This window comes from Perca flavescens, chromosome 11 (genome assembly GCF_004354835.1).
Source record: "Perca flavescens isolate YP-PL-M2 chromosome 11, PFLA_1.0, whole genome shotgun sequence".
Taxonomy (NCBI): Eukaryota; Metazoa; Chordata; class Actinopteri; order Perciformes; family Percidae; genus Perca; species Perca flavescens.
In genome coordinates this window covers 26810329-26824868 of record NC_041341.1, presented here as the reverse complement: position 1 = coordinate 26824868, position 14540 = coordinate 26810329, and the positions used below count along the sequence as shown (strand labels likewise).

Here is a 14540-nt window from a genome sequence, read left to right as displayed (position 1 = left end):
GGTAATCCAGTTTAAGCACATTTTCTTTTGATTATCACAGTGCTGTTTTCTAATCTTATATTTGAAAGAAAACCAGTAGAGAGAGAGAGAGAGAGAGAGAGAAAAGAATCACGACAGCCTGACACACTTGCTAACGTGACCATTAAAAAGAATCAGTATTGGTAACAATCACCCTTTTCTTAAGCTGAAATCGCTTTGGTTTAAACAATAAAAAACCCCTGGGCTTCTTCAGACTGCTGGAAAATGGTTTAATGGGTTAATGCAGGCATTCTTGCAGACAACAACTTCATCTTTTTTGTTTCCAAACAAAAGAAGTTTCAACATCTCAACATGACTCTGAATGAGGAGTAATATCATGTAAAAACGATGCTACTCTTTTAATTTACAAAATCCTCTGAAGTGTCGGTCACACCCTACTACATACAAGACGGACTGAATAAACATGACAACCCCCCGCCCCCCCCAATCAACACAGAATAACATTGCCAGTAGAAGTGATGCTCAGCATCCTACAAATATCCAAGCATGTTAGAGGAACTTTTTGCACATACTCAATTCATTTAATTCTCCACAAATATGTCAGATACTTGCAGAAAATAAAATTGTTTAAAACAAAATTGATACTTGGACACTTTCGTTGACAATAACATGACCATGCATTAGTCTCTCCACTTTTAGTTAACCACAATATATTGAGAATATATAATATTTGCAAGTTGGCAATACTAAGGACAGAAATTCTCAAAATTGAATCGATAACAGTTCACAGACACATGATCTGGAATATGTCATTCAAATGGGAGACTGAGTAAATACTTCCAATGTTTTAATATATTAGGGCCAAAGAATAGACACTTTTCCGTCTTACGTGTATTAGGATAGACACTGGGTCTTCATAATGGCAGATTACAATTTTTCCCACAAATACGCAATAGAACAGACTTTCTTGTACACTGGTCTTCTGAAGATGGTGCAACTGTCATTTACATAGAAATGGTGCCATCAATATGGGGCATACACATCTTTTAAAAAGTGTAAAGGACTGACCTTGCACTGAAAGTGTTCATGCTTTTTAATGTCTAGTCACAAAACGGGCTAAACATTACAAATATATAATATTTCCCATTTAGTTAAACCTTTGTTACGTTCCTATAGAACTCCATATCAAAATGACTATTCATGGGAACTAGTGCAACCTGGAGGAGGCCTGGTCTTTGTGACAAGGCAGGCACAGAGTAAAATAGACAAAGTACTCTGGAGCAGCTCCAGAGCAATGGCAGATATATTAAGGCCATTTTTAAAATTACAGGGGGAAAAAAAGTAGCAGGCAGCTTGACTTGCTACCCGGGCTGAACACAATTCAGTTGGGGCAGCAAAGCAAGCAAGCAACATCAATTTTACCAATTTTTTCCCCAATCCATTGATGTCAGTCATCCACGTGCCAGCCTTCCCAAATCCCTGGGCAGAAAGCTCCACTCTTCTTTATTCAAGTGTGTTCAGTTTTGGTGGAATAAAGAGTGGTACCCTCGCTAGTCCTTTCTTTGTAAACCCATGCTTCACACCTCCAGTAAAGTCCTGGGGCACAGTCGGGCAGTCAGGACTGTTTTAGACGCTTTCTGGGAAGACCAAAGGGTGGGCACTGTGCTGAAGCCAGTGCACGAAAGGCCTCGGCTACCAAGTGAGGATGGGATTGGATCATTGACTTCCAGCCTGCAGTCTCCATTATGTCTGTAGCATGACTGTAAGCACAGGCAAAATGAAGTTAACACTCAGACATGAGAATGTGCACATTAAAAATCAATAAACATAAATGAGATCGTAATGACAAAGCAAATAAGGGGCACTTGATTTGTGAGTTCCATTGTAAACTTGAAAAGGGCCATTAGTGCTTTCTGTGCATGTGCAGATGTTGAATACAACAAAGAGGGAAATAAGTTTAACATTTCAAGGTGTCCTATGACAACACACTTCATCATCTGAAAGAAAGACTACCCATGGCGACCACCTCGTTCCTTTTTAAAAGTCTACAAATATTCCATTTCCAGGTTTTATCCAGCAAGAGTCTATTAATAACTTGGATACAAAGATATGGAGCTTCAAACTGAACAGGCAAACAGCACTCTGTCTGCCTGGGCTTAAACAATGAATTCTAATGCATCTGGTTGGGGGAAGAGATAAGAGCGTGTTATTAATCTTGTGTCACATATATCAGCTAATTACATACTTGCTATTCCAGTTCTTTCCATCTTTACAGCCCAGCTGTCTCAGGACACTGCACCTATGGCAAGGAGATAAAAAGGTAAGCATTCAGGGCTGGTAAACAGAAATGGCAGCAGGAATTTATCACTGGTTTTTTTTTTTTTTTTTTTTTGCGATACTTGCCTGTTGATAAAATCTATGGCTTGTGCTTTGAGCTGCTCGGCACTGTGCAAGTCTGCTAGGATGAGGGTGTCGGCCACATTCTCCACTGAAAGGCTGTTGCACAAGGCCTCTTCACACATGACCTTTAAACGCTCCAGAGCGTACTGGGGTGGAGGGGGGGGAGAGACGGACAAAAAGCAGTGGTTACACCCTGGGTGCAAAGTGGATCCCCATGGTTTGAGGCTCAACTACTCCAAATACAAATAAAAGCTACAGCTGCAATCGGTAACCAACATAATTAATGATTAAAACTCTACTTGGAGAAAAAAAATGACCAGGACCCCACATGTCAAACCAGCAGGCTCCTTCAATATGTATTGCATTGTCAAAAAAAAAACAAAACAGGAATTGCCCAATTCCACCACATGGCATATTGTATGCAATGATTGTGATGAATATGGAGGGGGAAGTAAGGTTGTTGCTCAATATTCTGGTTCACTATTCAGTAAAAACTCATCCATCAAATTCTTGATCAGTACTTTCTTCATAACACAGGGATGTTACCCTTAAAGAGGAGATTTCATCTGTGAACTGGTGAAAGAAAATGGTTTCTTGAAAGGATTTGGGAGATCATAGGATGCTTCATATCACAGTTCCCCAAGGAGTATTCCTAACACAATGGCAATTTAATAACATGAGGAAGAAAATCTAAAATAGGGACTAAACAACAAATCAAGTCTCCCTTTAAATTCTCAATTTTGCACATGCTATTTAATGGTGTTGTACTGTAGTCTCTTATGTCATAAAGTTATAACAAAACAAAAAAAATGTCATTATTGATGCGCGCCTACATTGAATAGAAACCACATCACTAATATTTCCCTTCATCATTTCTGTTAACTTGAATCAGCACTTATCTGACAGTCTCCACAGACGTTGAAGTACAACCTTCACAAGCATACAGTTGATGCATTGAAGTGTGACTGTGCTGTAGGGTTGGGCATAGTTTGGATATTAATGATTCTGATTTCAATTCCGATTCTTCCTTTCGATTCCGGTTCTTATCGATAACGGGGCTTTTTCAATGTAAAATAAAGCCACACTAGAGCACCGCTTACTGTGCTCCACGGCTGCAACACAACAAGTGCCTGGCCGCTACGGAAACCAAAACTTGCACATGTTAAATATGGAACCCATGATCAGATTTGAAACCAAATCCTCCAAACGATTCCAAACTCCGATGGAATCGTAATTTTTTTTTAAACAATTCCAAGTAGGAATCGTTTTGATGCCCAACCCTACTGTGCTGTACTGAATACTACATGTTTCCCACCCTTAACAAGCATGTTCTAATGATGGGGGCTGAATCAAATTTTTTTTTTTTTTATCAATTCTAAAATGATGTCACATAAGATGCAGCCAACAGACCGCATTAGCCTTTTAGCTTCATTGACTTACATACAGTGCTGGCCTCTCTCATTAGAGGCTCCAAGCACTCAAGTCTAAGCGGACCATTGGATATACCAACTGTCTGTGACCATATCAATCTAATTACTGTTTCAGTGTTTAACTGACTAGATGTTATGGTTACACTTTAAGTTTTATACATAAGAGTGACATGACACTGACATGAACGTGTCATAAAACATTATAAACTTTTATGACAATGCTTTTTTAGTAAGTGTCATTCGGTTTTGTCATGACAAATTATGGTTAGGGTTCAAGTGTGATGTTAGTGTCATGTGTTCATGACAGTGTCATGTCACTCTTATGTAGAAAACTTCAAGTAAAGTGTTACCGATGTTATTACTAGAGGTGTGAATCTTCACTGGTCTCACGATTCCATTACGATTATCCTGTCAACGATTCAAATCGATATCCCGATGTGTCACAATGAGTCATCTCCTCAACATTAACATCAGTAGGCAATAATCTATTATGGTCTGTCACTGCATCGATGCAGAATCATTTAGGTCTGCATCGCAATGCATTAATGCAGTGATTCATTTCAACAACCCTAGTTGACACAATATATTGTGGTGATACACAACTCTGGAACTTCTCATCTCAATTATTCTGGTAGCATAATGGTTAAAGAGAGATAGCTGTTTATTTGTGAAAATCAGAGTTGTATCCCAAGATAATTTCAGGTTGGCTAGAGGTTAACTAAACAGCAATCATCAGGTTAACATTTTTGCATTTACAAACGGAAGCAATGCGTAAGACTGAATAAAAATGATTGCCTAACAAAGAATAAATAAAAGAACCTTTTCTTCTGCCATCAAAAAGAAGTGGAAGCTAGAGGTTTGCAAAGATTTTAGTAAAAGTTTCAATTACTTGGGCACTTACTTTATCTGCAGCTGCCAGCAAATTGTCTGCCATCTTCTCCAGGTTCGGGGCTTTTCCTGTATAGATGAAGCCCATCATTTCCTTAAAGACATCTGGGTCTACGTCACTGATGTCAACACGGTTCTGCGAGGGAAGACAAGAGGCTACTGTTCGACTCATTTGAACTTGAAACACCCACGAAAGAAAACTCATTATCACAGAGTTACGAGTGTTCATTTTAAACAAAGCATTTTGAACAATAATTTCAGTATAAGAAGTGCAGGATTGTGCAACAGTGGTCCTAAATTGAGGAAAGAGTAACATGACCCATGACAAGAAGTGTTGTAACTGGTTATTCTTACCTTTTTACTCTCCTCCATTTCATGTTCAAACATAGCATTAAAGACTGGTGACCTTGCTGTCAAAGAAATAAATTGAACATTTGAAATCAACATCTTAAGCAGGTTAGCACACCAAATCAATAGTTAATATTCATCAAATGAGCTTTGATTAAATAAGCATGTGGTGGAGTTCTCTTATATAGATAAAAAAAAAAAACTAAATGGATTAAGCTTCAAACATCAGTATTCTGAACTATGGCAGCCTTAAAATCTAGCTTAATCCGTATAGCTGCCACTTTGTCAGCATTTTCCCCTGACCACTGCAGCTGCCACCATGTCTAATGGAGACAAGCTGGAGAGGAGAGCCAGCCTCTCAATCTCCTGGATCCTAGTCATCAGGGCCAAGCAGGGGTAGTGGGGATTAGCGCCCATTGCAGAACTAGGCCACTACAAAGAGCCAGGAATACAGACCCTCCGTAGCCTTTTGAGGTGCTTATAGCTCTCCACGAGAAGCCATTAAGAAGAGGCATAGACGTGTCTTGCTAGGGCCATTTGGGGGGCTTCTCTCCCGGTTGCTGCTTGCTAAAGTGCTGGAGCTGGGCACGGTCTTACCTGCAAGGATGGATTTGTGGGCTTTGAACTCCTGCCCTCCCACATAGAGGCTGCAGTCTGTGAAGCGTGAACACTCCCACAGGTTCCCCAGGTCATCAGACAGCTGACACTCCGGTACCTTCAGCATGTTCATGTTGGACTGGCCCGAAATGTTAACCGAGTCCTGGACCACGCTTACCTGTACATGAGAAACATCACAGGGAGATACTGAAGCAGTTTCATCAAGGCTAAACAGCTCAACAAATCCAGTAGCAAATATGTTTGACTGCATTGCAGTCTAATTTGTTTTTAATTTGCTCTTTTTAAAGCATATTTTCGAGAGTGAGGAACCTACAGTTCTCTTGCTTGCAAAAACACCACTTGAAACCAAAATAAATAAACTTTGCTGAAACACCTAATCGATGAGGAAAGGCATTTTGTATTTAATTTGAATGCAATTTGTTTATCAAAGTGGCAATTTCCCTGAAATTGTTAAATCTCTGTAACTGGTGCTGGCACACGGTCTGGCCATGGCAGTATATGGCCAAATGCATTTACATCACAATCCACTGACACTTCATTTAACTTGTCCCTTGAAAGAAAATTTTAGGAGACATTTATTCTTCTTGACACACCGAATTCAATTATTTCGAAAACAAGCATCATTGTAAATGATTTCAGATGGAGGAAGCATTTCATTTCCTAAGAGCTTAATGTCTTTTGAAGCAAATGCCAACAGCATGTTGGTAGTGAAATGGCACTCAGGTGTACTAGTCATAACAAGAATTAAGAGACTCTAGCTGTGATTCACTTAACGTTACACTAGGGGTATACGTGCTTCAATCTAACAGTGATGTGATTGTTAATAGTTTTAGCAAAGAATTAATACAACAATTTAGTAATTTGCATGCCACACAACACAACAGCAGCACTGGTATGCAATGATGGAAAATGAGGACGCTAAACAGAAAAACAGAAAAATAGGCCAATTGCAATAGAGAGAAAAAAAAATACATACTGATTTTGATCATTTTCAGCATTTCCAATCAATGGCATCGACATTGTATATTAATGACTCCTTAGCAAACCTATACCACTGAGACTACAACTACGTTTCTAATAATTTACCTCCAAACTAAAAACCATGTCTGGTACAGATAACATTGACTAAGCATGTGTACCAAGTTTTGTTCCCCAAACCCAAAAATGATACAGAATTGAGAGATTGCTGTGTTCTATGGACAAATGAGGAGTATGGACGAAAAGGGAAATGTGTCTGTCCAATCAATCTTCTAAAATGAGTCACCAAGTCAATAACAAGAAATTGTCTCCCATTCACCCATCAAAAACACATTTCTGCTGTTTGTATAGTTGCATTCTTCCTTCATTGACAGTACAAGTGAGGAAAGTGAGCCTCTGCAGAATCATTTGCAATTTGGGCAAAAATCACAGCATTCATAAACAAAAAGACTGCACCCCTTACTAAAATGAAGGATAAAAGGAATAATGTAACAATTACCTCACAGAACAGTGTGAGCTTGTCATCTGGTAAGAGTCCATTGGCTTCATCAAGGAGAAAATCTCTCCTTATAAATTTTTTGAAGCCCCAGTCTTTGCCCTGGACAAATCTATATGCTCTTTGGCTTTCTGTAACAAGAACAAAATAATGCCAAGTCTTAATATTGCCTGCCTTTTGTTTGCAGGTTAGAGAAATAAACAAAAAGTGAAGGTATAAAAAAGGAACACCAAATATCGGATTGCTTGTACTCACCCATCGCTTTTGTCTCTTCTCTTTTAGCGTTCAACAAAGAAAACTTGAACTTTGCTCTAACTTCACTTTTTGGACAACTAACAAGAAGTAAATACAATGACAGATAATCTTTGCTTTCATCATCAAGTCCCTTTGGATTGACTCGCAGGCACCTGGCAAGAAAACAGATAACACTGCACGTCAGCAACTAGAGCGAAGACCGTCTAAACGGCTTTTATCACTTTTGTGAGAACACGAGACTATGACGAGCCTTCAGGGGTGATTCTCTATTACTTTGAGAGACTGCAAGTATCACTTGTGTGCAGAGTTCCGACAGTAAAATAAAACATGCAGACTTTTCAATGACATTCATGTTTGAGCTCAGGGAAATACAAGGACAAGGAACTGGATGAGATCAAATTGGACAGATAGATACATGAAAAAAGCTAATGACATTTGAAAGCATGAAAGCGACTTTCCAAACTCTGAAGACCTACAATCATTCATAACCTATTTTCACAGCCTACAAAAGCCCTGCAAACAAATGAATTGAAGCGAGAGGTTTAGCTTTAGTACTAACCATTTCATCTTGTCATTAGGGCCAGAGGAGAAGGTTGAGCTCTTCAAAACTTCCCCCATTTCTTCTCTGCAAAAACTAAAGTTGTTTATGGTCCACATGTACGAGAACTTCACAACTTTAACCTTGGAAGAAGAAATATGCAAAACCATCAGACCAAAATTGTATTTTTGAAATACAGTAAAAAATAAAATGTTTAAAAAAATTTTTTTTAAAAGAATTGAGGAATTATATGGCTTGGCATGAGAGTTTGACCTCCTAAAATCAAAACACTGTTTCAGAGTACAACGTTTGACTGTTCATATAGTCCAATAGGTCTTTTGGGGGGCTGTCCATCCTAGATCACAGTAATTTTAATTATACAGATACAGAAGACATTTTGCAGGGTTTGTGCAAGTTTCCCGAAGTCAAATTGAAGACTTTTAATACCCTTTTAAGACCATTATGAATGGAATTTAAGACCTACTGTATATTACAACATCAAACAAAACAAATCGAGATTCAGGAAACATTCCCAGATTTCCTCGTGTGGAGGACCCAGAGCACCTCCGCTCTTAGTGTTGGCTTTGATCCAAAAGTGACACCGAGCTCGCTTACGGGAGTTGTGGAGCTGCTGTGTGGGTCTTGCCTAGGCAGTGTGGAGGTAGTGCTGTGGCCTTTTTGCATGACACTCCAACACCAGTACACCCAACGTTTCCAGTTTAATTGCTTTCTTGCATAAGAAGCAGAAGGCTTTAAATACATTGTTAGCTAATGGCTTTAACCACGCCCTAAATTCAGTTTTTTTAAAGCCAAGTCTCGCTAGACTTGTACTTCCCCATAGCTGAAGAATAAAATCTGTTTTATGTCTATGGTACAATCCGAAAGACACTTGCACCATAACATGAAAGTTGCATGTTGGTCTCATACGTAGTCATAATACAGGGAATTATATTTAGAATAGCAAAAGAAAGAACTACAAAAACCATGGAATAAAAAAAAAAAAAAAAAAAATTCTAAACTCCTGTGGGAGCATTTCAATAAGAATTAGAGGTAGCGTTACATGGACGTAGGTAAATTAAGACTTGTGTAAACTAACTTTTTTTTCAGTGTAACGCTTATCAGTTCAATTTTCTAAGCACAAACGGACATTTGGAAAAACAGAAAAATGGGTTCAAATATCAAATTTCGCATTTTTTTCCACCTTAAATAAAAAATTGGATCTTTAAATTGTTTTTCCAATTTTCTGTTTTTATTCAGAGGATCAGAAATTTAGAAAATTACAAAATTGCGTCTGGGCTCCAATTATTCAATACTGCAATGGTATTCTCTCATTTCCTTGTTCCGCCTAGCTACGCCCCCCCGCACTCAAAACCATCAGTTGCAAGCACCTCTGACCCCAAAGTCTATCAGTTTTTATTTATTTTTTGGTCCATATGAAGTTAATGACCTGCATATTCCACAAAGTAGAGGAAGAGAATACCATGGCAGTATTGAATAATTGGAGCCCAGATGCAATTTTGTAATTTTCTAAATTTCTGATCCTCTGAATAAAAACAGAAAATTGGAAAAACAGGTTAACGATCCAATTTTTTAATTTGTCATGGTGGAAAAAAAAAAATGAAAAATTGGATATTTGAACCCATTTTTCTGTTTTTCCAAATTTCCATTTGTGCTTAGAAAATTGAACTGATAAGCGTTACACTGACCCCTGCGGAAACCCTGTTTTGACATTGTCACAGTAGGAAAATCACATGTGTAAATAATAAAATGAATGCCGTTCCTACTGTGACAAGTCAAATTGTCTGCTGCAAAAAGGACTATTAACATTCAAGTTAACAATGTAGAAAATAAAAACTGGGAATGAAATATCAGTAGCTTGATAGGATTAGAAACTTTATTAAGTTATCTAAAACATGATCAATTCTCTCAGCTTTGTATATTGAACGTGATTCAATGAGTTTAGTTACGCCCATACCTGTGTGTAACACCAGCTCTCTGCCACAGGTCCACTTGACATCTCCCCAGGAGGAGGAGGGGTGGGAACCCGTGACATCACTGGCTTCGGGGTACCACTCACTCTCGTCCTGAAAGCACTAATCATTTAAAAAAAATAATAATTAATTTTTGCACAAATTAACAGCATAATTTACACATATGAAACACATCCCCCCATTTCAATTTCCTGGTGAGAAAGAGCTTGACAAAATGTTTTATCAAGATGGTAAAATCCTTCACGTGATTTGAATCAGATTTTATTCTAAATGCTACCAAATGTGATGCAAAAATAGTCTGTATTCTCACTGTAAGACTTGTACTTCAATGACAATTGACACCATATTTTGGAAATTTGTTTAACTACGAGATAGAAGGAAACAACGTCACTCTTTCTATTGCAGGTTTTAGTATGTGCAGTAATTAGTATTGCAAATGTTTTCATGCTACATATTCAATTTTATGTTCTGTCATTATGTAAAAACTAGTGCCTACTTAAATGTAGGTCCCCGACTATGTGGCCATATAAAAACACATCCTCAAATCTTAAGCAAAGCTATCGTTAACCAACCAAAACAACCAATCAAATTAAAGTGTTGACCTATTACATACAAGGGTGCGTTTGGCAGTCAGGATTTGAAAAAGAAGAAGAGCCAACAAGAAACCACCAACTGATAGCTGCAGTCAATTTTCATGTCCTCGAAGGTGTATTAAAAAGATAGGTCTTTCTTAAAATAGTCAGGTGCTCATATAAACATTGAAACGGGTGTTTCTTGCTACAATCGTTCCTCCAGTTTTTCCTGGCCATTAAATGATTAGATGATCCCCTCCTAACTCCTCAGTGTAAGGGATGGGGGACAATCCTTCAGACAGTCCTTCCGTCAAACAGTGTGTAGTAGTGGAGCTGCAGTGGAAGGATAGTAATAAAAACAGGGAATTTTGTACTAAAGAAGACTTCAACTTTGGAAGTTACACATTTGATTTGTCAATCTCAGACAGCTCTTCATATTAGCTTCAGCTAAATTGGAATATAGTTCTACACAGAACCAGGTCTGTATATTTTGACCACCAGAACTTAAATTGAAAACACTTAGGGAGGGGTCTCTTCATGGCCAGTATAAAAAAGGAGGGATAATTACAGCAAGTTTGAATGTTCATATGGGCAATTGAATAGTTTCAACGTAGTCTTGAAAAATGGTGAACCTATCCTTGAACTTCAAATAACTTTCCAAACACCTCAGACTAAGGGAGTTGAAGATAAACCATGCAAATCAATTGGCTACTCTTGTTATATTTGAAACTTTTGAATGGCCGTAAAAAATGAGGGACTGAAACCCTTTCTCAAAGTGAAGCTAGCTAGCTGAAATGACAGACCATCCTTAGGTCGCACAGCTAGTGGGGCCCAAAGTCTTATGTTCTATGAAAAACAAATATCCAGGAACAATGTAATTTATAATACAACATAAGCTACTCTTCATACTACTACTCTTTACATACATGTATACTGAAAGGCTATTTGCCCTGTAGTAAATTCCACACGGAGGGTAATTATGTATATAGTACATAGTAGTGCATACCTAATAAGCATAGAAAAATAGGCAAAAGACAATAAGTAACACTGTGATGGTAGCATACTAAACAGAAAAATCAACTTGGCTTAAATGTGGACTGCTGTTGATCACAGTCGTGTCACTACATGCATGTATACTTAAGCTTGAAATGTGATTTTCAAATGATGCATTGTGCCACATGGAGAAACGTGTTAGTCACAAGTTAACTATGACAACCAAGGAGACACATGGTAAACTTTTTCTTTAGTTTACACTTGCGTGATCATGTGCACAGATCTCACAATTTGAGTATAGTCTCTAACCAATTGATTTTGTTAATGTGCAAAAAAGTCACTCATGGATTGCTACCTAGGCAGCAGTGATGTTCAGTAACGCCCGTACAGGCCGAGCAGTCTGTTAATGGCTAGGCTATGGCTGGTAAGCCTGTGCAGAGAATGGTAATTAAAGCAAATGCAACATGTTGTTTTAGTCATATAACAGCCACGTTTCATGTGGAAACATGCCAATTTAATTTCACTTAAGCAGCACAACCGTTAAGCCAGCAGCATACCAAAACTGAAAAACTGCCATGTTCACACGGACACGTTTGCTATAGCAGAATCGTATTTGTCTTTTAGGGGACACATCCCTTTTGTCATTTAATATTTCTCACAAAGTGAAGTTCATATCCAAACCTCTAAGCCCCATGTCTCTGATCAGGCCCTCTCAGAGTAAGGTATTTCCAATTATTATTAACATTATTTATAAAGAAAAAAAAAAAAAAAAAAAAAAAAAAAAAGGTATAAACTTTGTCCAGAATGTTTAACACTTTTTGAAAAACTGGCAAATGAGGATAGAAGCAAAAATATACAAATGCAAGACAATTGTATCTTTACTTCTGATATATACACTTTAGACACATGGCTTGATGCAAGAATCACAAAAAAAAGTGTCCCAATGGGAAGAGGACATGAAAGCAGAGAAGAGAGCAGGCTGTACTGCTGTTACACTCTCTCTTCCCCCCATGGTTCACATGAAGTATCATTGATGGAATGGAGGAACAGACCTGAAGCTATAGTGAGTGTACAGACATGTGCTTGCAATGACAAGAGTAACAACTTTTTTTGCAGCACACTGCAGCAACTGAACCATCTTTAGCTAATGGTAAATAAGGCAACTGAATCATGCAGCATTAGCAAGGAAATTAAACCTTCTCATCACCTCTTGAATAGTTGAAATGTACAAAGATGCAATTTTTTCTAAGTTATCACAGGATCCTTCATGGCCCCATTATCATGTTCCACTCTAAGAAGGGGGAGAAAAAAACCAAAAACAAACATACATTAGGCATGTAAAATGGACCTGATAAAGATATCTAAAAAGTAATTAAAGTTAGTTGCTAACGTTCATGAAGCATCTGGTAATAAAGCGACAGTTCTCACAGTAAACCAGAACTACATAATCGACCTAGGGATATAAATGAATCCAAGTGACACCACTAGAAAATTAGAGCGTTCAAACCAGTCAAGAATGCCGCGTTAACTAAAATTGAAAAGTAAACAGTTATCGTTTACATAGTGGATTGATAGCCAACATTGGTAGTGTAGGCCTTAGGCTGTTAACTAAATTTGTTATGCTTTATCGTATAGCCTAGCATGCAACTGTCCGGCCTGTAAGCCAGTTTGTTGAATTAGCGAACTCAAGATTCACCTGCAACTTTGTTTGGCTAACACATTAGCTAGAATCGTACAACCCTGCCTTTAACACAACAGAAACGATGCTATCCGAAGAGGCATCTAGCCGGCTCGCATAAGTTGCAGGTTAAATTATAATGTCTTTAATTAGCGTCACAGCTTACTTTAGCCTATATGCTAGTCGAGATGTGACTAACTTAGTACATAACATCGACATCACTAGAAAGCAACAGCTCAATATTAACGTTAGCGTAGCATCAGCTGAAGTGTCAACACTAATCTCCAAACCATCATCAATATGATCGCTTCACGATGTCACTTCACCGGACTTGTGGTCCTTTACAATTTTAGCTAGTGTGCCCAAGAATAATCATTTGAAAATGAGACTAATTCGATTCTGCGAGTCTGTAGATGATATGTGCAATACGTATTAAGCTAACATTAATGTTCTCACTAGCGAGATTAATGTTAACTTCACTTTAGCCTTAACGTTAGACCGCAAATGCAGCTAACACTGATCAGCTATCTTAGCACAAAACGTGTTAACAATAAATCTGTTCACGTATTACCAAGCTGACTTGAATTAGTTAGCTACGTTACTCATTTTTGCAACACAAACTAGCTGAGGATACCTCAAGTTAAATTGGTAATGTGATGTTTAGACCCCGCATTACCCGGTGTAAAACAAAGGGCCTGCATTGATCCTATGACAGGATGCTAACTAACCAAGCTAACGTAAACCTTCACGTTTTGGTACAATCTGCTGGTGGGAAAACAACAGCGGCTAACTAACGTTAGCAGCTAGCCAAAGCTAATCTCTGCACTGACTGCTCACAAAAGTTTAAAAAGACATGGTGGCGGCGTACCTTTCAATTTCATACTTCCATATATATCGGACAACGCATATAGCTTTGTGTCACAGTCGCTCCTTTCACCCTCCGTTACTTTACACTCTTTTTCACCCAGTCTCTTCACAATGTTTCTTTGTCTAATTTATATCTGTGCTAGCTTACATCTGTCTAGCTGGCTGGTAGCTTACAGGCTAGGAAGATTATATACTGCGCATGCGCAAAATTTGTATAACATCCTGCTTCATCTATTTTATCCTTATAATACATCCATGATTTTATCCCCTGATCCAGACAATAAACAACTATAATAAATAAAAACGAAATAATAATAATAATAATAATAACAATAATAATAATAATAATAATAATAATAAAAAGATTCAAGTGCTATACTGGTATTTTTTGTTATTGTACTCCAATACATTTGTCTGATAGCTGTACATACCCTGGAGACTCCAGATAATTCAGGCAAGATGCGAAATAAAATTAAACATGGCACATTGCTATTTCAAAAAACCGTGGG

The 14540-nt window shown here is 38.0% G+C and overlaps 1 protein-coding gene across 1 annotated transcript; it reads right to left on the bottom strand.

Moving 5' to 3' along the window:
- Window positions 1–231: 231 nt before the first annotated feature.
- Window positions 232–14223, bottom strand: spopla (speckle type BTB/POZ protein like a). Its single transcript, XM_028592059.1, has 12 exons — window positions 14033–14223; window positions 12694–12777; window positions 9906–10023; window positions 7952–8073; window positions 7393–7544; window positions 7141–7268; window positions 5643–5820; window positions 5052–5107; window positions 4711–4833; window positions 2383–2525; window positions 2225–2278; window positions 232–1739 (listed from the first exon to the last, which is right to left on the bottom strand). The coding sequence occupies exons 3-12, from the start codon at window positions 9981–9983 to the stop codon at window positions 1595–1597; spliced, it is 1179 nt and encodes a 392-aa protein (XP_028447860.1). The 5' UTR covers window positions 9984–10023; window positions 12694–12777; window positions 14033–14223; the 3' UTR covers window positions 232–1594.
- Window positions 14224–14540: the final 317 nt, after the last annotated feature.

Excerpts from the sequence above, each read along its gene's own strand:
- spopla (XM_028592059.1), bottom strand. The coding sequence starts at position 9,983 with ATGTCACGGGTTCCCACCCCTCCTCCTCCTGGGGAGATGTCAAGTGGA. Across the intron at positions 5,821-7,140 it reads AGCTCACACTGTTCTGTGAG|GTAAGCGTGGTCCAGGACTC; the intron begins GTAATTGTTACA and ends TCTCATGTACAG. Across the intron at positions 2,279-2,382 it reads GCCATAGATTTTATCAACAG|GTGCAGTGTCCTGAGACAGC; the intron begins GCAAGTATCGCA and ends TCCTTGCCATAG.